Source organism: Fukomys damarensis, unplaced genomic scaffold, assembly GCF_012274545.1.
Source record: "Fukomys damarensis isolate Sample0158 unplaced genomic scaffold, DMR_v1.0_HiC HiC_scaffold_13, whole genome shotgun sequence".
NCBI classification, from domain to species: Eukaryota; Metazoa; Chordata; class Mammalia; order Rodentia; family Bathyergidae; genus Fukomys; species Fukomys damarensis.
Genome location: NW_022900925.1, coordinates 27,440,591 through 27,465,120, shown reverse-complemented (window position 1 = coordinate 27,465,120; position 24,530 = coordinate 27,440,591). Strand labels below are relative to the sequence as shown.

At 46.5% G+C, this 24,530-nt stretch overlaps 1 protein-coding gene across 1 annotated transcript in view; it reads left to right on the top strand.

Annotated features, from left to right (window-relative positions):
- Positions 1–11,015: 11,015 nt before the first annotated feature.
- The window catches only part of Lpo (lactoperoxidase), a 21,327-nt gene continuing 7,812 nt past the window's right edge, over positions 11,016–24,530 (top strand). Inside the window, exons 1-7 of the mRNA XM_033762717.1 lie at positions 11,016–11,065; positions 16,980–17,057; positions 17,963–18,050; positions 21,197–21,357; positions 21,898–22,015; positions 22,246–22,375; positions 23,157–23,363. Of these exons, the coding sequence (XP_033618608.1) occupies positions 16,982–17,057; positions 17,963–18,050; positions 21,197–21,357; positions 21,898–22,015; positions 22,246–22,375; positions 23,157–23,363 (780 nt within the window). The 5' untranslated portion in view covers positions 11,016–11,065; positions 16,980–16,981. The remainder of the gene's footprint in view (positions 11,066–16,979; positions 17,058–17,962; positions 18,051–21,196; positions 21,358–21,897; positions 22,016–22,245; positions 22,376–23,156; positions 23,364–24,530) is intronic.

Below are 24,530 nucleotides of genomic sequence, written 5' to 3'. Positions count from 1 at the left end.
TCACAGTGAAATTAATCCCACCAGCAAATTCTAATAAATCAGACTTCTGTTTTTCTTACCTCCAGAAATTTCTCCCAACTATAGGATTCTTTCAAGTTCAATCTCTTTATAGTCCACTGACTTTCTCTAAATCATCTGTGATTTTTTTTCTTTCTTTTGGTGACAGGTTCTCACTATTTAGCCTAGGCTGGCCTCACTTTCTTGATTCTCCTGGCTCAGCCTCCTGAATGCTAGAATTACAGGCATGAGCCACCACACTCAGCTCAAGTGATCTTTTGAAAGTCTACATCTATAGCCACATAATAATTCTGAGTCAAGAGTTTTGGCTGTTGTCTCAAAAGGATCACTTGGCTCCAGCTACTGGAGTTGAAATTTGGTGGTGATACAAATTGCTTTGAGTAAGAATTCTCAGAAATCTGGTCCTAAACTGTAAGATGTAGCTGATGAAATATCCAGATCATTGTTGTGACCCTTCTTACTCCCTGGGCTCGGAGTAGAGACCCTCTTCCCTGGACAGGGACCTCCAATCCATTGTGGTTGGGGCTCTTCCTTCTTCCTCTCAGTACCTAGAGAAGTCTCCTAATATTTATTGTTGTTATTGTTGGTTGGTTGGTTGGTTCATTATTTGCTTGTTCTGTTTTGTTTTGTTTTTTAATAACAGCTTGTTAACATTTCCCAGGAGAGGAGAAAATTCATCCCTCTAGGACACAAAGCTCTCATTGCTGTCTTGAAGAAGGGCAGAGGAAAAAGAACTTCTATTCTTTCAACAGGAAAAAAACGGAGTTAAAATCTCAATCCTGTAAAGATCTCTGGAATCCCTTCCAGCTCTCTACCTTCAGAACCACAAGTCCCTATCTTGTTTCAGGTTACACTTGGTTCTTGCCTGGATGGCTAGGACCAGCTCCCATCTGACCTCTGCGTCTCTAGTCTTGTCCCTTTCAACTCTTCCCCGTACCAAAGTGATCTTTGGCAATTAAGCAACAGGCACATGATCTGGATCAGGCCAGTAAGACGTGGGAGAAGTTTGTTTCTTGGACAGACCTTTCTCTTTGAGAGATACTCTGCTTTCTCACAGATGTGATTATCTGCTATTTTGCCACCAAAAGAAGGATACAGTTGAAATGTAAAGGGAGCAAAGCCAGGAGAATTGCACGGTAAAGGAAGACAGAACCATTGAGTTAAGTAAACCTGAAGTCTATGGATTCTTTTAAGACTTTGTTGCTTAATTAAATTTCACATGTTCAAAAATAAGGAACAGGGCCAGGGATTTAGCTCAAAGGTTCTGGCGCCTGCCTTGCAAGCCCAAGGACCCAAGTTCAATCCCTGGTACCAAATAATAATAATAATAATAATAAGGAACAAATATTGGTTGCACAATAGTGTAAATATATCTAACAGTACTGAAATACACATCTAAAAATGGTTGTGATGGTAAATTTTATATTATGTGTATTTTAACACAACTAAAAATAAAAGAACCCATCACAACAGCAACAAAAGTATGAAACAAATAGCATAATTATAACCTGTGTATCTAGCATCAAACAAATTTTTCCTGATTAGTTAAGCCAATTTGAGCAGGATTTGTTGTTGTTGTTGTTGGGGGTTTTTTGTTTTGTTTTGTTTTTTTGGTGTCTTGGACCCAGAGAATGTATGCTGAATAATTTGGAAAGGGCAGCCAAGAAGTAGGAACTCTGCAATTAACAGACCATATATTTATTTGATGGAATTGGCAAAACTGATGAGATGGAGCTCAATCCAAGGCTAGAAAATTAGTAATTCTATTTAAGTGATTGAGAAATAGGTGGTTTGTCTGCCTCTTGAAGTTAATGTGAAAAAAATTACCTGAGGACCTCATTCAAATGCAAATTCTGATTCAGTGGGTCTAATGTGGGAATTGAGATTCTGTATTTTGAACAGATGTCAATGCAGCTGACCTATGAACTTCACTTTGAATAGCAAGGAGTTAAACGGATGTGTCCTGGAATCGAGACTACATCCCCTGCAGGCTTTGTTTTAAGAGAAGGAAGAGGAACTTCAAGATGTTGGATTGTGTTGGAAACTTCTTACAGCCCTCAGTAAGGCTCTCCCAGAAAGAGACACGCTTAGCTTCACACTGCCTTATTTGAAAATAAAGAAGAAAATACATGTCTGTAAGGAGAGATGTGCTGAGTGTATTGGGACACCGCTAATACCAGGCGTACACCTGTAAATCCCAGCACATGGGAGGCTGAGGCAGGAGGATCACCACAAGTTCAAAGCCAACCTGGCTACATAGTGAATTAAAAGTCAGCCTGAACTACATCGTGAGATCTTATCTCAAAAACATGGGGGAAGGGATATGACTCGGTCTGTCTTGGCCAACTTTTTAGAGTCTGCACAGTTTTGCAGACTGAAGGCACACATAAGTGAGTGAATTTACTGTAAAAAAGAGCTCAGTGATTGGAACCACCCAGCCACGAAACACATCACCAGGTGAAACAATAAGCTCCCTGCCCCAGGAAGTGTTCCGGCGTGACTAGCTGACCATCTGTCAACTTATTTTTTCATTACTGGGGTTTGAACCTGGAGCCTTTTCACTGAATTATATCCCCAGCCTTTTAATTTACTATTTTTATTTTGAGACGGGGTCTCCCTAAGTCACTGAGTTGTGCAGGCTGGGCTTGAACTTTCAGTTGAAGTCCCTTTCCTATTTTCTCTTAGTTTTTAATTCTTCCCAGTAAGTCAGCTGACCCCTGTCATTGACATGTTCCAAAATGTTTGCTCTGTGATGATGTCAGGAACCTATCCAGCATCAGTAGAGGTCCCCAGATCCTCTGTGGGGAAACCTCCTGGGACCCATTCCAGGGACACATTTTAAAAAATTACTATGAATTCTAAACTCCATGAAAGCAAAAGTCCTATCTTGAATTCCAAGACATTGCCAGAATTTAAGTGCCCAGCTCAAGAGAGGCATTTCTCTAATATGTGTATAATTCTCTTTTATGTCTTTCATAAGAAGAACTAGGCTTAGTTTATCTTTTATCCTCAGGTAACCCAAGTGATTATGCAATACATTCTTATTTGGGTTGTCCTGATGGAATTAAATATCAGCAGTAGCAGTGCCCTGAGCACTAGTGTAAAATTTCTCTCTGATTCTGTCCAGGTTATGACAGGCAGTGGAAGCTGTAAGTCAGGAAAAAATTCAGGGTAAAATTTAAGAGTTTGGCGGGAGAAGCTTATGCATTGAGGGTTGGGTCTGGGTGCTGGGCCTTCCAAAGGCTGCAGCAAGAAGGGAAAAGAGAAAACACAAGTGACGATAACTGGTGCAGGCTGGTTTTCAGATGTAGCTGGGAGAGCCTGCTGGGATTCATTCAGGGGACAGGCATCACTGACTGTGCAGCAGGCAGGTCCGCAGGGCCTTCTGAGAAGCACCTGGCTGGGGTTCTGAGCCCGAGAGCAGAAACTCTGCCGGGCGGCTGCTGTGCTCAGGCTGGTGATGGTGTGCTTCACATCCACGTGGCCCTTGAGAGCACAGGATGGTCCCTATCAACTCCTTTTTTACTCCTCCTCTGGCAGCAAGAAGCCCAGAGGGAAATCATAAGTCACCAGGACAGATGGGAAATCCAGCGTTAGAAGACACAACAAGAAACCTTCCATTTTTGTTGCCCCTGTCTGTGACACGCAACACAGCAAGGAGGGCACAGAGTTTAAACTCTTTCCTTTCTCCATTTTGGCTCCTGCTCCCACAGGAATGGAAGTGGAGATTAAGACAAAGTTGAGAAATCCAGGCGTGGTGGCGCACACCTGTAATCCCAGCACTCGGGAGGCTGAGGCAGGAGGATTGCTGTGAGTTCAAGACCAGCCTGGGCTACATAGTGAGTTCCAGGGCAGTCTCAACTACATAGTGAGACCCTTGTCTCAAAAAACCAAAAATAAATAATAAATAAGACGAAGCTGAGAGAGCAAAGACCTGACATCTCAAGGACCATCTCATGCAAAGTAGCTGCTCCCCTCCCGTGACTCATACATCTTCCTGATGGAAATCTTCATGTGAATCACGCTTTATGTGTCTTCATATGGCCTCAGTTGATCCTCACAGCACCAGAGATGCAGACTGGAGGTATTAGTCCCACTTTGCAGAGGAGAAAGAGGAGGCTCAGACGCAGAGTGACTGTCTTGGGCTTCTGTGGAGATGGAGCATCCCTGGCAGGGTCCCTGGCACCTTTTTCTGACCCAATCTTGGCTGACCCTCAGTGCCTTAAGCTGCCCAGGCTGGTTAGAAACCTCCCCCAGACACCAAAGTAATGGTCCGGAGACCAAGGCAAGGACCAGATGAGGCTGTTGTCCCTGAACAGCTATTTTAGCTTGATATAAAAATTTAAAGTTCGTACATACAAACAGGTGAGTTCTCAAGTGGGACACAAAACATGAATTTTTGAAGTTAAGATGTGAGATGTTGGCTTCTCAGTAACAATGCAGCCATACTAGTTCATTAATTGTGACCGGTACACCATACTAGTATAAGATGTTAGCGCATAGTATAAAATGTTAGTTGGAAACTGGGTGCAGGGTATACAAGGACCCTCTTACTGTTTTTCTAATAATATTTGTATTTATCAGCGTTCCCATCACTGAGACACAGTGCCTAACCTTAAGAGAGGAGAGGTGTAATTTAGCTCACGGTTTTAGGGGTCTCAGTCCGTGATCTGCTGGGTCCAAGGCAGATATATCACGGGGGAAGGGTGTGGCAGAGTGAAAATACTTAGTTCACATCACCTGGGAAGGAGAGCAGGGGAACGGTGGCAGAGAGTGGATGAGGAACCAGATATAGATCCCAAGATCATGCTTCTTTACCCACTCAGATACACCCAGAAATGTGCTTTACTTATTAATCCCCTGGGTGGGCCTGAAAGCCAATCAAGTTGAGAATCCACCTTAAATCTAAAACTGCTCTAAAATAAGCATTTTCTTTTACAAATGTGAGATCGTGAAGAAGTTTGAGAATCTTAGCCTCTTGCTAAAGTACTTAATCGCAGTCCTCTTTTATTAGAGGCACAGCAGAGGCCTTGTTTGAAAAGCACCTCTCACCTCACCCGTTGCTCTTAGGGTAGAAGGGTTTCCGTTGGGTCATTTTTACAGTTCATTAAGAGACGGACAAGAGAGCAGAGCAACAAAGATTCCTCCACTGCCCTCCCTGTTCTCTGTCCCCATCTTTTCATTGTGAGAAGAGTGAGAGACAAATAACCACTTGCCCTTCCTACCAGAGTAGAAGGAATTTCAGAACAGTCTGTTCCAGCACCTCGCCCTGTTCCAGCCTCCATCACGGTGTGCCAGGACATCCATTACCCTGGTGCACTGCACATCATCTGGGTGGAGCCCCAGGGGTGATGGAGAAGGAACCCAGCCATGTACAGTAAGTCCCAAAAAGTACACACCTGGTGTGTGGGTTAATCAGCAGGGAACCGGACACCTTCTGGGGATGTCCATTCAGGACTCCATCCTGCATCTGACTCTGAGACCAAAGAATGCAATACACTTGGGACACACCAGTGCTGTTACCACTGAAAGATTTTGGGGGCATCTGGAAAGCAGATATTAAAGCTCTTCCCAACATTATTAAAAGGGGCTCTGGCTGCTGCTTGCTCCTAACTCAAAGTGGGTGAAAATATAGCTATTCCCCATGATCCCTCAGCTCTCTGATTCTGTCCAGCTGATGACAGGCTCTAAGCCAGGAAAAAAAAAAGAAAGAAGAGAAAAAGAGAGAGATTATAAGCTCTAGGGACACTTGAATTAGGCTAGAAAATTGTTTCCAGGAACTGCTTTAGAACAGATAGTCAAAACTCAAACGGCTGGAGTAAGCTGAGGTAATTTCTATACCAGTGTCATCATGTTGACCATCAAAGTACATATTTTTGATTGTCCAACAAAAGTCAGAGCTCCTGCAGGGTTTCCCACTAATTTGGGCAATAGAACAGATGGAAAAATAATAGACCAATATACAATGCTTTATGAAGCCTGGCAGACAGACAATGCTTCATGGAAAAGGTAGCTTTTGATCCAGATATTGGACTTGGATAAGTGAGAGAGCAAGCCAGGAACATAGGATGGCAGAGGGACAGGCATAGTAGCAGGAATGGGCATGGCAGGTCCGGGAAGAATGAACAGAGGGAGTGATGTGTGACAGGCTGGAGAGCTAGGCGGTATGGACCCTCGCCAAAACTTGAGATTTGTCCATGGGTAGTTGAAGGCCATGTACCAAAAAACTTTAAAATAGAGGAGGTGTGGTATAGGTGGGGTGATGGAAGGGAGACCAGAGGGAATGGGGATGATTCAGGGCCAGACCAGAATACGGGGAAGGCAAGAGAGATATGAAGAGCAAGTGGAGAGCACTTGGTGAATGGGGGGATGTGGAAGAGCCAGGAAGAGGAAAGGATAAAGAAGAGTCAAGAGCCCAGGACGTCTTCCTGGTTTCCAGCTTGAGTGTCTGAGAGAATGAACACATTCCCAGCAAAATTTTTTCTTTCTCTTTCTCTTCACAAGATGGCTCCTGTTCTACTTCAGACTGTCCTAGGAACTAAGGAGAATGGCCTTAGGGGAAACTTTGCCTCCCATCTCATTCCAGCCCAACAATATCATAATAGAATTCTCATCCCCTTTTTGTAGAAAGAGAGCCCGAGGATGTACAGTGTTGGTAAGAGTACCGTGCAGCAGAGGAAGGATGGTGTGAGGACCTGCTGGGTCTGAGATTCTCAACAGAATTCTAACACCAGAGCTCAAGGGCACCAGAGGCCATGATTATTGAGAGGACCCACTTCTCTTTAGATAAGGAGACTGAGGCCTCTAAGTGAAGAGTGACTTCCCCAAAGTCACACAGCCAGAGAATAGCAAGCTAGGACTAGAACCTGGCTTGCTGGATCTTAATAATCCAGAGCTCCCTGCAATTCTGCTAGTTGCTCTGTGTCCTGTCAGGGGGAGCGAGCATGCACACATGCACTACTTGGAGAGATTGGGCATTTTACTGAAATGATACTTTCTCTGTGGATTTGTCACAAAGCATCCTTTATCAGACTCCTCAGGGGAGATCAGTAATAATTCAAGATTTTTTAAAAATCCTGTGTTTATTTGTGACTTCTGTGATAACTGGCTTATCACTGCATTTTTATTCCAACCATCTCAGAATTTATTTTGAGTCACATTTTCTTGGCTAAGCTCTGAGATCTGTTGCTTTTCCCAATCGAATTTCTGTATTACTTTGTCAAGGCAGGGAAGCAATCTGACAACTTTTTCCTTTGAAGCAAAATTATTAAAATTCATAATTTATAAGCCAATTAGGAAGAGAGAAATGGAAATTAAAAAAATAGGAAGCACATACTAAGTGCCCAATGAATATTTAAGAAGAGACAAAGATAAAGGAAGGAGAGACAGGACACTGACAGGAATGAGAAAATAGCCCTTGACTGAAAAAAAAGAGGGGATATTTTCCTTAATTAAGAGTGGGAAAGGACATGTTGGATCTTGGGAATTTCCCATGTCCCATCCAACCAGGCAGACTCTGGAGAAGCCCAGCCCTTCAGTCCCAGCATGCTGGGGCTAATTAGATAAACTCATTGATACTAGGTTTGCTGTACATTACACCAATCTTGGAAGCCACCAGACATTTGATCATCATCCCACTATAAAAATACTTGGGAAGACAGCAGAGCTTCTTTTGATCTTCCAAGGGCAAAAAAATACAAACTACCCCAGGCCTTTTGTGTGTGTGTGTGTGTGTGTGTGTGTGAGAGAGAGAGAGAGAGAGAGAGAGAGAGAGAGATCAGGGCTTGTTATGTTCTAGGCCAGCTTAGAACTTGTTACATAGCCCAGGATCACCCCAAACTCATGATCCTGCTGCCTTACTCTCCCAGAGTTCTGGGATTACAGGTGTGTGCCACCACGTCTGGCTTCCAAGCATTTATTTTTCTTACCCACAGATACTTCCTCTGAATGGGGGTGTGTAGCAGTGTCCCATCCATCTCCTGGGCCTGTGTTGCTCAGGATGCCTTTCTGAGCTTTGTCATTTTCACACCCCTCCAAGACCAAGGATTTCATAAGCTAGAACACCTAGGTAGAACAAGTGAATGAATCCCAAAAAGGTAACATTGGCATATAGAGTAATCCTCAGACAGGAAGTCTATTTGTTTGATGTTCTAGGAAACCAACAAGAAGAAAATGCATTTTAGCCAGGAAAGGAGTAATAACCTTCCCAGTGTAAGGACCAAGTTTTCAGGTCAAGGTGGGCTCCATGCCCCTTACCCAAAATAAAGTGAATGCAAAAGTTCCTTTCTGTAAAATTCCATTCTATGTGACAGTCTCTCTGTGTTTCTGTTCCTCTTTTAAGGGCAAGTTATCCTAGGGCATCTCTACCCTGTTTCTATTCCTCTGTTAAAATCCCAAAATGAATCCTTTTCTGTTTAATTTAATTAATATAGAAATTAGTCATAGTTGACATAGGTAGCCACCTGCTAATATTCTGGCTTGCAAAATCAAATAATCTAATAAAAAAAGAAATTGATTCTGCGAATGTAGGCATTAGGTAATTTTCCAATAAGTGCCCTCCCGGTGCCCCTTAAATATCCAATGATATGTAAAAGCTCTCCCAGTACCCCTCAATTATCCAATAATAAGCGAAAGCTAAAAATAAAAACTATATAAGCAAAAAGTTTCATTAATCCTATATAAACCCACTTCAAAAATGAATCTGGGCTCTCAGTCTAAAGCCACTGTGACGGTGACACCTAAAAGTCCAGGCTCAAGCTTGCAATAAACTCCTCTTGTAATTGCATCAAACCTGACTCCTTGGTGGTCTTTGGGAACTTTGCGACTTGGGCATGACACCAGCAATGAATGACTAACAAGCCCATGGGAGAGGGGTGAAAGCAGAAAGTTAGGAAGAGGCTGACTTGGCCTCCAAGGAAGACGGCATTTGACATAATGGGGACAGCGGGAAGGTCGTGGCCCAGTGTGAGAGCTACAGTCACCTTAAACAAACAGATTGGTCACTCTGTTACTGACCGTACCCGTTCCCTGGATCGGACCACGCTGTGTGTGCAGCATGCAGCATTCTATTTCTAGACGATGATAGAGGTGAGGCAACTGTGTGGCTGGGGTCAATCTGCTTTACAATCTACGAACTCCTTGTGCACTGTATGAGGGCATGTGTGTATGTACAACCATGAGTCTTGATGCACCTTGTTTTAACTGGGCACTCTCTGTTGCAACCTAGGTATTGGTAAAATATCTAGGAGTCCCTGCACTGACTTACGAGAAGCTGCTGGTATTTTTCAGTTTCTCCTGGTCTTTGTGTCTTCCAACCTCCATTTCTCAGGCTGATTTGCTGTTTCTTAACAGGGAGGTTTTTACCTGTGCTAAACTGATTTGGCCAGATTGAGATAAGGCCATGAAAACGTATCATCAGTGACGTATAGCGAAGCTCTGAAAATATAACATGGCTCTCATGTGGCCCCACCCCTGGCCATTACAGAAATGTCAAAGCTAGGACATATCACCCCGTGCCATAACATACCAAAGACCCAGGATGGTCAGATCTGCATTTTATTGTTATCCTGACTCTAGGAGCTCATTGTATATTGCACATCAGAAACAGTGCTGTTGTATGGGCTCTTCTAGAAGAAAGTTCCATCTTGAAATCATTTGGGACTAGTTAAATCAAGATCCATGTAGGGGCTGGGGCTGTAGCTCAGTGGTAGAGTGCCTGCCTAATGTGTGCCAGGCCCTGGGTTTGATCTTCAGAACTAGGAAAAAAATACATCTAAAGACATAGCTTCCTGAACCCATAAGTATGAAGCCCAGAGGTGAGAAATTTGAGAAGCAGGCTCCAACATTCAGGGAACGCTTAGACATCGAAAACAATGCTGCCCATGGAGCTGACATATACTTGAAAGAAAACAAGAAGAACCTGAAGTTTTGCTTTGTTTGCCTCCTTCTGAGATGCCCAGCTCATTTGCCTGGATTCATCACGGGGAAAGAAAATTTAGATATATTCCATCCACTGGGGTAGGGACAGCCTCTTCTGAGGGTAAACCAAGGAGCCTCCATTTTGGTGGGTGAGTTTCTGAATGTCCCTCTCAGTATTTCCAAGTGCACATACGATTTCACAAGGAGGCTTATGGTTTAACTTGTCTGTAAAATACACTTCCACGGAATTTTGTTTTCTCTGATTCTTCTTGTTTCCTTCTTGTATGTATCTAATGAACCTGAATCCTCAAAGTCTTTGAGGTAAAAGGTATATAACATTAAAAACCTGGGCTTTAGATCAATAATTTCCAGGATGTTTATGTTTTTCAACAGAGCATATATAGAAGGCATGAAGTCATAGATTCACGATAATGATCTAAACCAATGACTGACTTCACTACTAGAAAATGTAAGGCACCAACAGATGAAGTGATTTGCCTAGAGACACACAGTGACAGAGACATGGACTGCAACCCACCCTTCCGATGACAAGCCCAGGGCTCTTCTCATCTTTCTAGTGGATGCCTTCAAAAATAAACACTTTGAAAATTTGACCAATTAATGTTTATAATCACTTTAAATCCCAAAGAAGAATTCATTGGTTCGATAATAGATTGGATGAAATGTAAGGGAGGGATCAAAAGGCAGTGAATAAATGAATGTGAAAGAGAGCCACTTGATTATTTCTAATTTTAAGAGCTATTCAGACCTGTGGGAGGCTTAAGAGACAAGCATGCTTAAGGCTTGAAATTTTAGCCTCCGTAACTATACTAGAACCATATGTGTAAGCTGGGAAATGGGAAGAAGAGGAATTGCTTCACTCAGAGGCAGTGATATTGCATCAACCAATCCTTGTCGCTGTACAGTTTCCTTGTGCACCTGTCTGGAACCAGTCACAGGGTGTTTCCTGCTGAACCCAAGCGTCTCATCCAAGCCACCTCAGCCCCTCAAAAATCTTTCCTTCTGGGACTTCCCCAGTAATAAATTCTTACAAGAAGGTATAAAAAGAACAGCTGCTCCAAGCAGAGCAACTCCCCTGGCTACCGCAGGAGGCTAAGGCACTTGGCAGGTAAGACTCGTCAGCGGTAATCTTTCCTGGCTTCTGCAAAGTGAATGGTGAACTTTCATAACTGTGTCTCAGAAAGCTTAGTACTGGATCGAGGCTTTGGTTCTTGGTATCAGATTTGGCTACCACATGACAGGTCATCTCTGTTTGGAGTAAGAGAAAATGAGACTAAATCCACCGCCAGGCAAGCAGGCTTTTCTGTTTCTGAAAACTAAGACATAGAATTATAAATCCTTGGGGGCTAGAAGGTACCATAGTTCTCCTTTATCCATCCTAATTAGCAAGTGAAGCCTATGGAGCCTTTGCAGTGTTTTTAGGGTTCCCTAATCCAGGGCTCTCAGATAATCATTTCATCTCACATCTGCAGCAGATCTGAATGCCTAGTTAATCCTGATTGTCTATTCCCAGGGTCTTAAATTCCCAGTGTGCATTGGCTCTCGGTCAAGTGCATGGACTCCAGCAGTACTAGATGGGCTTCATTTTGAGAGAGTGGAGTGGCTGAATCATATTGCTTTTTATGCAAATGGGTGCATTCAGCATGTACCAAACACCTCCCTTCAGCTGAGGTAGAAGATTGTTTCTGCTACACAGGGCTTGATGAGAGCCACTGAGGATATGAAAAGAAAACAAACTCAAATTCAGATTCAATTTCTAGTGTACTTTCTGACACCACATATGTGGGAGTTTTCTGCTGACACTGTCCACCTTGGAGAGAGCACCAGATCCCACAGGAAGGGGTTCAGTCCCAAAGAGACCACCCTCCCTTCTGATGGCAATCAAAAGCTTCAGGTTGCTTTACCTGTGCTCTATGGGGGACCCCTGAAACTTTACCAGCAACCTCTACAGTAGGCTCCAGTCTCCTGCTCTGTATGACACAGGCCTGAGGAAAGAAAACTAAAAGACAGAACTAAGAGAGAGAGAAAGCAGGGTGCCAGGTCAACCAATGCCAGTGTACCCTACAAGGCACTGTCCAGTCCAAGCCACTGATTTTTATTGGCAATCAACTGAGGTAAAGGCAAGCCATGTGCAAGGATGGTACTACATGCAAGGATGCCTAGTTGTGTGGTTTCTATGGAAATTAAGCAAGCCTCATAAAGGACAAGACAAGTATTCTTGAATTAACAACAGAATAGACAGGGCTGGGGATTTAGCCTAGTGGTTCTAGGGCCTGCCTTAGAAGTGTAAGATCCTGAGTTCAATTCCCGGAACAACAACACAAAATATACGGCTGTAATTAGAACACTGTCCTTCAAGTAGGAAGGTTTCAGTTGTGGGAGCAGAATTTTGGTGAGTTACCCTCTAGGCTTTGGCTGGACTCACTTCTATAAACAAGCCAATTGTGGGGTTAACTCTTTACAGCCTGCTTTGGGGCATGATCAGTACTGCAGTCTCTCACAGTGCTCCTGCCCCACTTTGTACAAATCAGAGTTCCCACAACCCCCTACTCGAGGTTGAATAATTTTCTATCGTTGTTAGCAAAATTTAAGGAACTGTCTCCAATCCCAGGGCTCCAGGAGACTGAAGCAAGATCACAAGTGCAAGCCCAGCCTGGGCAAGTTAGCGACTTAGTGATTCCCGGTCACAACATTTTAGAAAGGGCTGAGGATGTAGCTCGGTCTAAAGGCCCTGGGTCCAGTCCCCAGTACTGAAAAAAATGAAATCGGGGAACCACTTACTTATGTGCATCAGTTCTTTATAAAGAATATTACAAAGAATACAGATGAAGAGGTGCATAGCTTGAGATATGAAAGAAGGAACAGGAGGGGCCGGGGATTCAGCTCAGTGTTTCTGCCCCCTGCCTTGTAAGCACAAGGACCCGAGTTCAATCCCTGGCACCGAAAAAAAAAAAAAAGAAAGAAAGAAGGAGCACGAAGCATCTGCAACCTCTCTGGCCACACCGCCCTCTGGGAACCTCACGTATTCAGCTATCCAGAAGCTTCCTAAACTCTCTTCTTGTGAGGGTTTCACAGAGATTTTATTACATAATGGGAGCCTGGCTAACCACGTAGTGCTAATGCTGATGGACCCAATGGGGAGGCCCGGCCAAGCCTGTCTCTTCAGGTTCTTCTTGGCCTCTCTGTGAGGCATTCCTTCCTCCCAGGCACAGGGCACGATCCCTTCTGAAATGGGAGTGTTATGATCTACTATCAGGCAAGGTGGATCTGAGAATTTCATTGTGGCCACCTCTAAGGCAGAAAGCAGATTCAAGTTTCTGTATAGTTTGCTTTGGGGAAGAGAAACTCTGGTTTCCACGGCCTAACTTGGGGAGGGGGTTTTAGGCCAGGAACCTAGGATGAAAACTTAAAAAAAAAAGAAATATGTATCTGTATATAGATATATATGTATGTATGTATGGCATAATATCAGTTTCCTCCTTTTTTATTCTCTTGATCCTGGAGTTGCTCAAAGATCAAATAGAGCATTCTTTCTGGCGATTGGGAGTTTGTTGGTTTTCCACTGAGCTCATTCCACACCCTCAGCTGGGCTCTTGCCATTCCTGGAGAATTGTACTGATTCTTTCCCGTCTCAGGCCTTTCTCCAGTCTCTCTGGACCACAGCAAATCTAAGAGCCAAACTCCGGAAGGCGGGGTCTCTCAGAGTGTGATCTGCAGCCGCTGGCTTCACTTGGGAGCTTGCTGCTAGTGCTTGCTGCTTGCGCCCCTCCCATGACCTTCCAAGTCAGACTGTGCATTTACTAAAGTCCCCAAGTGACTCTTAGATGCATTCTTAGGTGCTGGGAAACGATCACCCCTCTGCCCCACAGCGACCTCAGATGTTTAATTTCTTTGCTCTGCTCTTCCTTCAGCATGTGCCCAACACCTTTTTTTTTTTTTGGTGCTGGGGATTGAACTCAGGTCCTTGCGCTTGCAAGGCAGGCCACCGAACCACTGAGCTAAATCCCCAGACCATTATGTGCCAACGCTATGCTTAGACACTGGAAGGACAGAAATACATAGGGCATCACTCTTAAGAAGTCTCATGAAAACATGAAAAGAGTAGTATAAGACAGGAGTCAAGCACTGAGGGAGGGCAGGCAAAAGAATGACCTAACTTTGCCTGGAGAAATATGGTAAACTTCACAGAGGAGGTGGTATTTGAGGGCCAGAGGCTATGGCCCTGTCTTCAAAGAATGCTTTGTGTCCCACAGAGGGCCCCAGGCTTTACTGAAGACCAAAGGGCTTCTGCACTGACACGGGGGATAAGAATGTGAGCTAACATTGAGGCACTGCGGACACCTCTGGCTGGCCTCGTACACTCTGACACCCGGTGGCCCTGGCCCTTTGCCATGCTTAGCTCTGCCTGCAGACAGAGTCTTTCTACACAGCCATTTTTCGGTGGCATGACCCCGTGTTTACCTGGCTCTGCTTTCTGTCCCACACCCTTCCTTCACATCAAGCAGGAACTTTGGCCATGACACAGAAAATAATTTCACTTTATCCTTGGACTCCTCCCTTCCTCCTTTCCCAGAGAGGAGAGCATGAAGAAAGTTTCTCAAAGAAAAGGAGTGGAGAAACGAGTATCTAAGTTTCATCTTCTGTTCAGATTTCTCAGCTTTCATATCTTTTCCTTTGATAGTCCTCTTTGTCAGTCTCTCTCTCTCTCTGAGAATGCCGTTTTTCATAGACTAACATTTTCTTATTCTTTATAATTTATTGTGAAATACGTTATACAGACAATAATAAAATATGAATGCTTAGGTGCCTATCAGCCCCCTTAAAAAAACAGCAATATGGTGGAGGCCAGGTTCCAGAGGAAGGAGGAAATGGAGAATAAGTATTCAGTGGGTAGAGTTTCAGTTTTACAAGGTGAAAAAGTTCTAGCAAAGCAATGTAAATAGTGTGTGCGTGTGTGTGTGTGTGTGTGTGTGTGTGTGTGCTACTAGAAACTGAACCCAGGGCCTTTGAACTGAGCTACATCTCCAGCTCTTTTTGTGTTTTGTTTTGTTTTTTGAGACAGCGTCTCTCTATGTAATTGAGACTGACCTGGAACTCACTATGTAGTCCAGGCTGGTCTTGAACTCACAGCGATCCTCCTGCCTCAGCCTCCTCCAGAGTGCTGGGATTAAAGGCGTGAGCCACCACGCCTGGCTCCAGCTCTTTTTAAATTTTATTTATTTTTAGACAGGATCTCACTAAATTGCCCAAGTTGGGCTGGAACCTATGATCCTCCTGCCTCAGCCTCACAGAGTGCTGGGATTACAGGCATGCCCTACCATTTTTGGCTAACAGTGTTAATATCCTAGTATTGTTGTACTGTGCAGCTAAAACAGTTAGTATGGGAGAATTTTATGCTGTATTTTTATACCACAATTATGCGATATTTTTTAAAAGTTGATGGTTCTTTTTGCTCCTGAACCATCATCTTTGTTCACCTGGAAGGGCAGATTTCTGCTGACTTACTGGGTCCTGCAAGTTTCTCCTGCAGTCACAAAGAATGCGTGACAGAGGGAGAGAAAGTCATAGAAACTTTTCCCGCTTGGGGCCACACAGGTGTAAAGACAAGAGCCTACTGAAGAGTTGATCTGTTGGAGAAATTGTCTTGGGGAAAAAGTCTTGGCTAGAAAGGTATTTCACGAATACCTTGCCTCTTGTCTAAAGTTAGCTTACAAAAAGTATATTCAGAAAGACAAATTTTTATTTAGTTAGTTTTTTTAAGACAAAATTTATTAAGAGGGAAACACTAAAAAAGCAACAGGGACGCTGGGATGTGTGGAGAGGCCGAAATGACCTAGTCTAGGTGCGCGGCTCTCCTCTTCTGGTCTAAACTGGCCCAGGGGAAGTCACCAGAGTGTCTGGGTGGCAGGCTGGGTCATCCCTCTCGCCCCCTGGTAAAGCTCCAGAGCTGTGATTTCTCTCAGGGAGCTCTGGGGAGATACAGACGGGAAGCTGGTCAGGGGCAAGTTGTTCCTCCTGTGAGTTTCTGGTAAACGCTTTGCTGAAGAGAGAGGCCGTGTCCTCTTGGGAAAGGTAAGGAGCCTGTCAAGAGCTTGTCAGGAAACACGATTTGCATACTGGACCTCCCTGGGTGGGAGCCAGGATCTCCTCAAAAGATAGTTTGGGTCTATTCCACAGAACCCAGTGTAGCCCCTCCTTAGAAAACAAGGTCACCCTGGCTGTAAGAATAGCTCAGTGGGAGAGCACTTACCTCACATATGTGAGGCCACGGGTTCAATCCACAGCACTTCAGAAGAAGGAAAAGAAAAAGAGGAAGAAGACAAGCAGTTGATTGAATTAGGCTCAGAGTTAAAGGCCATGACAAAAGGTTTAAGTGAGGACCTGGAATGGCTCCAGGCAGCCTGGGACAGAGCCTTGTCTCACAGGGCCTCTGAGCTTCTTCGTAACTCTTTCATATGGTCCCATCATATTTGCTCCTTGAGGGAGGCGGAGCCACTGTGGTTTCTGAAGACAGGCATGAGTGTTTACCCCTGGCACACTCCTCTGCAGTGTTCCAGAGGAGGCCGACTGGCAGGAAGCAAAATATCCTGGGGAACGGAGGGAAGAGAACTCCAAAGATTTGGTAAGGGCATTTCTCACACCTTTGGGCAAAACAAGCACAGGATTTCAGGATCACAGACTGTCAGGGCAGAATGAGATATCCTGGATCACTAGGCAGGCCAGGAGCCCAGAGGTGTTAGTTAAGTAACCTGCCCAAAGTCACAAAGCCAGACAGAGCAACTGCAGCACTACAACTCAGGGGCTTGAACCCTGAAGCCAGAGCTCTCTCCCTGCTACGCTTTCTTCTTCTGTTTCTCCCAGTGCCCAGTGTGGGCCTGTACACATTGATGCTCATGAAGTAACGTTTAATTCTTCCTTGTTAGGGCCTCCGGTGTTCCCTGGGATTGCTCTGGTTTCTGCAAGTCAGTCCCTCCCACCAGGGTTCCAGCAGGACTCACAGTGTGGCCCTGGTCTCTTTTCAGGGATGGGGCTGCTTCTCTGTCTCCCAGGCCTCCTGGCTTCCCTGGTCTGGCTCCAGGCTCCAGCACCTGTCACAAGTGGTAAGTGTGTACTGTTTTCATTTCCTGGGGCTGCTGTAATGAAGCACCATAAACTAGGGGTAAAGATTAGAGAAATGTCTTCCTCTCACCCTCCAGAAGGCTGGAGGTCCAAAATCAAGGTGACAGGGGGGCCGTGCACCCTCTGAAGGCCCGAATGGAAGATCCTTTCTTGCTTCTTCCTGCTTCTGGCCTCTCCCAGCATCCTGGGTGCTCTCAGCTCAGAGTTGCATCCTCCCAATCTCTGCCTCAGCCTTCACCTTGCTTTCTCCCTGTGTCTACCAGGCATGGGACTCAGTGTCTACCCCAATCCTGTGTGCCCTCATCTGAATTAACTACATCCACAAAGACTATTTACAAATAAGGACACATTCTAAGGTTCCGAGTGGACCCAAGTATGGAACCCACTACTTTCTTGAGAGAAGGGGTCCAGCCCCTCACATTCCAGACCCTAATAATAGTGAAAACAAGAAGTCCCTGCCTCTACCTTTATACCACCCCTTTTGCTACTTCAGGATCCTGGTGATCACTAAGCTCTTTGATGAATTTGCTTAAGGATCCATGAAGCCATCTCCCCAGGAGCCAGAAAAATCCCAGAGCCTGGTATCCCAAGCCAACCTGAGTGGTGGTGCTGGATACCCAAGAATCTCATCATTGGGTATTTTAGTGGAATCCCAAAAGGCAATTTTGACATCCTGTTAAAGATCAGGGCCATTCTTTCCATTCTGTGTTTCTTCTCCTTAATTAAGGACTCTTGGGAAACATCCTATCAGTCCTGTTTTCCTGCCTGCTCAGAGGCAGGAAAGGGTGAGGGTACTGGCTGAGAAAAAGGCAGACAGAAGCAAAGAACATCTCAAAAGAGCAGTGTCTGATGCCCTCTTTCTGCTTCCTCATCCTGCTACCCCAAGCACAGACCACCAAAACTTCAACTATCTCTGATGCTGTGAGTCAGGTCAAGGTCCAGGTCAACAAGGCCTTCCTGGATTCCCGAACCAGGTACGTGACACTGTCACACACACATATCTATACGAGTGTACTTCTCTTCAAGACAAGCAAATGTAACAGCCCAGACAAGCCGGTGAGCCAAAGCAATTATAAAACTTGCCTTTCCACTCACCCTCACCCCCACCTATATGGAAAGCAGGACTAATTGCTCCCCACTCCTAAAGGTCCCAGCCTCTGAGGTACTTTGCAGGGACATCTAATCTAGTCTGGTAAGGACTCCTTGTTTCCTTGGGCCACATGAGCCAGCCTCAGTTCATCGTGCATTCAACCAATACTGACTGACTTGGGTCAGGCTCCCCAGAAGTAGAACCCAGTTCCGGATCCAGGTGCAGTAACTAAGCAGGGCAGTCACTCTCAGGAAAGCTGTCACAGAATGAGTGACAGCTGGACAGCACAGAGAAGTTAAGTCAGATGGAGGTTCAGGTCTAACTTCAGCCTGGTCCCTCAGGGAGACCTGCAGCATAAGGTGCACCTTACATGGTCCCAGGCTTGGGTTGGGGGAGGCAGCAAAGCATACTTGTGCCACTCCCAGGCACCTCCAGCCATGCAGCTCCAATGGCTCAGAATCGAGTACCCAGTGAGGTTACAAGGCTGACCTTTGAGTGCTGCACCCACAACAGCTGGGGGAGGTGCATGCCAACCTCTTCAAGAATCCAAGGAACCCAGCAGTCACCAGGATGCCAGCAGTCAGCATCCTCCACCCAGCAAGAGGCCAGGACTCCTGAAATAAGCAATGCAAACTGGGTCCCCACCCTCAGGAAGCCCACATTCCTCCACTGGGAGTTAGGGTTAGGGTTAGAGCTAGAGGAACCATGGCAAGAGGAGAAAATGCCCTTATTGTTTCCTCTTCCTCTGTCCCTAACACTAGCCTAGGGCTTCTCTCCTCCCTGCGCTTGGATGAATTCTCAAAACAGTCCCATAACTCTTCTGGCCTCTTCTAGTCCTCAGAACAGCATCAATTCAGGAACTAAAGACTCATCATAAGAAAACAAAGGCTGAGACTACTCGCTTCCCTGGGCTCAGAACTGCTCAAGGCCTACGGTGACAGCAGAGAGCCCAGTGAGTGGGCTTTTCCCTCACTCCTGGACATCAACCCATTTTCCTTGGGGCTGAGCTGGAAGAGGGGTCTAAGAAAGGACAAATCCAACTCTTTTGGGCAAGTCAGTCTCTTATATGCCTTCTCTCCTTGGGCATTTTTCCAGTCTCAGAAATTCAACTGCCACGGGCCTCCCTTAGGGATGGAAACATGGTGAGGGTATCATTCATTAAGGCCACAGCTTTGAGTTAGCAGCACTGGTTTGGGGTGCGAGACCTTGGGTACTGGGAACCCCAAGTATCTGCCATAGATACACCTCAAGGACACAGCCAGCATCTGCTGACTTGATGAGGTTTTGCTGCTCTACCCTGAGGACTTGATGCGGAGAGCTGCTCAGCCTCTCTCTGCAACATAGGTACTTGGAGAGTGGTAGGCAGAAGCCAGTGTGTGAAGGTTTCATTAAATTTATTTTAGAAGAGGCTTTTCTCTTAATATAACAGACAGTCCTTGAGCATCTGCGATGTTCCGATGTTCTGGGTGCCACTGTCTGTGCTGGGCTTAGGATATTCCAAAGGAGGCAGGTCGTAGGCAGAAAGGGAAGTCCCTGACATAAAGCCAGGGAACTCAGCGTGTATAGTATGTGTGGCTGGCAGGTGAGCCATGCAAGAATGGGGAGACTGTGTAGGAGGCCACTCAGGCTCCATGCCCTGGCTTCCCACCCCATGGATGTGGATGGGGGAGGAAGGCTGCTGGGTAGGACCCGTGGGCACTGCTGGTTATCCCACATTGTCATTAAACACAGAAAAGAAAATGTTTCTATAGTCTTTCCACATACAGCATTTTGCCTGTTCTTTCAAAGTCTATTAGCGATGCAAATAAAGAAAGGGTCCCTTATCAACCTTAAAAAAAAAAAAAAAAAAAAAAAAAAATTCAACTGCCAACTCCATGACCTGGAAAATTCTCCAGCTCGTGACAAGTCTCCAATCCTCAGCCTGGAAGTCTCTGACCATCTCCTTCACCGTCCCCACGCAGCCCCTCTGGCACCAAAAAGATGCCATGGCTATCTCTTGGGTTCTTTTTATGGAGGCTGTGGGGAGGTTAGGAATAGGCCTAGATGTAAGAGGCCAGTCACCATAGCCCTCTGTAACCCTACCAGCTCACCCAGATAGTTCCTCAGACTGAGAACCTGTACCTTCTAACACTTTAAATAATGGCCTGACAAGTAGTTAACAGACCAAGCAGTACAGCCACTGAATTGTATCCAAACTCAGGTTGTCTTTTGTGAGAATTTGAGCCATTCCTAATATTTCAGCCTCATAGAGAATCCCCTCTTAGATCTTCTCCCACATGTGGAAACTGAGGCACGGTGAAGGAGTAGAGGGCTCTCATGGAGGGACTTTTCTGACAGCACCTTGTCCTCAGTCATCTCTGTGGTCACAAACTTTGTATTTCAAGAATTTTTCTTGTTTTATATGTGGAAATTAAAAGGGGGGGAAGCCTGAGTGGTCGTACATGATCCTTGGCAATAAGCCAAATGCTTCAGGTCCCAAGCTCCATGCCAGCTGGGGTCAGGTTAATGAGGGAATGCTTTCCTGGGCAAAATTGGAGGCCCATAAGTATCCTAATCCTAGAATTCTGTGTGTGTGTGTGTGTGTGTGTGTGTGTGTGTGTGTGTGCGCGCGCGCGCGCCAGGGATCGAACTTGGGCCCTTGCACTTGCAAGCAAGGCAGCAGAACCACTGAGCCAAATCCCTGGCCCATAATCTTAGAATTCTCATTCCAGTCATGTAACATGCCACCTATGTGTCAGGGTTCCTCAAGACTGGGTCAGCATATCATAGGTTCCGTTTGGTTTGGGGGTTCCACATGCTCCTGTCCACCTGCCTGCCTATCCTCAGAACCAGACTCATCAAAGCTTCACAAACACTGTGGCTTCCTCCTCCCAAAAGAGATTTTTCCAGAGGCCTTAGGACAAAATTGAAGAAACGATGCTGAGAGCTCAGGGTATTTGTCTCCTATGTGTTGCCCAGGTCCCATACCACCTCGCATCAGCCCCTTCTTCAGGGACCAGCTCAACAGATCCCTACTGCTCTCCTCCGTAGGCTGAAGACTGCCATGACCTTGGAGACTCCCACCACGAGACAGCTATCGGAGTACCTCAAGCATGCCAAAGGCCGATCACGCACAGCCATCCGCATGGGCCAGGTGTGGGAAGACTCCTTAAAGAGACTGAGGCCACAAAGCCCCTTGACCAATGTCACAGGTACAGAAAGCTCACTAGCCTTCTGATGGTAGGAAGGGCACATCTTCCAACAGAAAAGAACAGAGGCCGCCACAAGCCAAACTCCCTGTCAGAGCTGTCCACAAGGAAGACATCCCTGTGTGTGCCTTCTTAGACTCACACACCAGACAGGCAGAGCAAGGAGGGGCTTAGGGGACAGCTAGGTCACAGCACTTTTTGCATACAGAGAAATTCAGATCTAGCAAGATCACGTTGCCAACTCCTCAGGAGGGAACATGGTGCTCTGTATAATACCGTCTGTGAGGCCTCTGCCCAGAGGAAGTGCTAAAGTCAATAAACACAGCCTCCCTGTCCCAAACCACGGTGTCACCTTGCTATTAGTAGAGGGCACAAGTAAGTCAACTGTGTCGGTGGATTTACTGGGATTATGTTGCAAGAGATGAGATCTCTATCGTGTTCTGGGTAACACCGTGATGACACCTCTGGTTTGATTTCCTGCCTCTCGCCAGTGACTCAGAATAGACAAAGCACTCAGTCCCTGCGGGGTCCCTTCTGTTTCAGGCTCCAGCCTGGACTTGACTTCGCTCTCTGCGGAGGTGGGCTGTGACGCCCCCACCCCTGTGGTGAGCTGTGACATGAACAGCCCTTACCGCACCATTTCAGGAGACTGTAACAACAGGTGACCTTGGGGGAAGGGTGCTCCCGCCACCTGCTAGACCGGCCCAGCCAGCGGCTTTGCCCTTTGGCCATTCCCCCACCCCACTCCCACCCGCACCCCGCGCTCTCTGGGACCGCTCTAAAGACTGCGTTGCAGGGGCACAATTGGGAAATTTAGAACTCCACCCATAAGAGGCCCCTTTCCCCTCGGGTGGACCCGCTGCAACTGAGCACGTTCTCGCTGGCTTTCAGGAGGAACCCGGCGTTGGGAGCAGCCAATAGGGCGCTGGCTCGCTGGCTGCCGGCCGAATACGAGGACGGGCTCTCCCTCCCCTTCGGGTGGACTCCGGAGAAGACACGGAACGGCTTCCCGGTCCCGCTGGTGAGGGCAGGCGAGTCGAGCCCTCCCGGATGGAGAGAAGGATGGGAGGGGGATTGCAGGGCCCAGAGATGGAGATTCCGACTCGCTCCCTGGAGATGTTCCCCAAAACGCCACTAGAGGGCAGCAGAACCCAGCCACGTGGTGGTCCTGTCCCGGCTGCCGCAGGCCAGATACCCTGGGGTCTCCGGGCAGATGGCCTCCCTGCAGCAAACAGCTCGCGCTTACCCTGCCCCCGCCCCTGGGGTGCATCAATTGTCGTTTGCCTGGATGGAGGTCCTATCTGTTGCCCTCATCTGAGTTGGCAGCCCATCCCCCAGCGTGCCCCTCTCCTATGCCCAGACACCTGGCACCTCCGTGGCATTTACTTACTCCAGGGGCTGCCTGTCTTTGTTTTCCGGCTCCACAGTGCAAAGGACACTTGGCTCGCGCGCACTCAGGTCATACAAACCTGGGTTCAATCCCATCCCTGCGCCTTTGTCACCGCAAGACCTGTCTTTGTTTTCCGGCTCCACAGTGCAAAGGACACTTGCCTTGCGCGCCCTCAAGTCATACAAACCTGGGTGCAATCCCATCCCTGCGCCTTTGTCACTGCAAGAGCTTGGCACATGGCCTTCCTAGGATTCAGTCCCCTCTTCTACAAGCTGAGAGATAGTATGGCCTGCCTCACAGGCTTTTCCTGAGGAGTGTGCATCTGTTACATCACAGGTATTCAGCACCTGCTATTGGGTGCTCAAAGCTCACTTCCCTCCATCCTGCCCTCCCCTTCTCTCTCCATCTGTAGGCTCGTGAAGTATCCAACAAGATCATCAGCTATCTGAGTGAGGAGGGTGTTCTGGACCAAAACAGGTCCCTGCTCTTCATGCAGTGGGGTCAAATTGTGGATCATGACCTAGACTTTGCCCCCGACACTGAGATGGGGAGTAGCAATTTCTCCAAAGCCCAGTGTGATGAGTACTGTATCCAAGGAGACAACTGCTACCCCATCATGGTAAGCCCCTGCCACTGGGGATCCCTGACCGGTCTCTTGTCCATCCTGATAAAGCAGACATCCCTGACCCAAAGGCCAGTATCTCTTGGTTGACTTGGATGGGGATTTGATAGTTTTCCAAGCTTCATAATCCATTCATTTATCTATCCATTTGTTTAGTAATTAGACATTAAACATCTATGTTGTGCCAGACATTGCACCAAGCACTGAGATTCAAAAGTGAATGACACCATTTCTGCACTGAAGGACAAAAGCCAGTGTGGGCAATGGATGAGTGAACTACCAATTGGAAAATTGGGACGCTCTAAGGAGGGTCGTCTACACCCCCCACCCAGCAGCTTTGGCGGCACCTGGGATTATTAGAAAGGAAAATCTCATGCCTCCCCCAGACATTGGAAAATTGATTTTTACATTTTACCAAGATGCCTGGGAGGTTCAGGCTGTACTTAAAGTTTGTGGTGCTGCTCTAGGTCATCCTGAAGGATGACTTCATCTCCCAGAAGGAGGTAAAACCTCACGGCTGAATCTGTGGGCAGGGACTTGTGGGAAATGTCCGGCTGGAAGGGAGAGAGACTCGCAACGCTGTGTCTTTTCTTCTTACTCATGGATTTTTGCAGTTAGAGTCATTTATTCACCCAGACAACAGATCAAAAGCTATGTGCTGTGCTGTAAGAGGCATGAGCTATGGATCTGAATCTTACATCTTTCCTTTCCAGTTTAGGCAAGTTTCTTAACTGTTCTGAGCTCCAGTTTTCCCACATGCAAAATGGAAGTGAATTGTCAACCATACAGGGTTTTATGAGCACCAAAGTGAGATAAAGTATGCATAGTGCCTGGCACATGGTAGGTCCAAATTAATAAAGGGTCACTGTTGTTAGGAGTGATTACCAACAACTCTTTCCCACAACATGTGTTGCTGCCCAGTCCAAGGATCTCAGGATTCTGTCCCTATCCTTACCAAAAATTCAGAGCCCTCCCTGAGAATGAATGATCTCTCAGCCTTTTCCACAACAGGACGTAATGAACTTCAGGGCCTTATGGGCCCAGGATGTGTAATGTCAGCAGAAGGCATCTGGCCTTCGTGTCTGGTACAAGGGTCCCAGAGTGGCACCATCAGCATCTTTCCATCCAGATTAGCCCTGGGGGGGGGGGGGGGGGGGGCCCGGC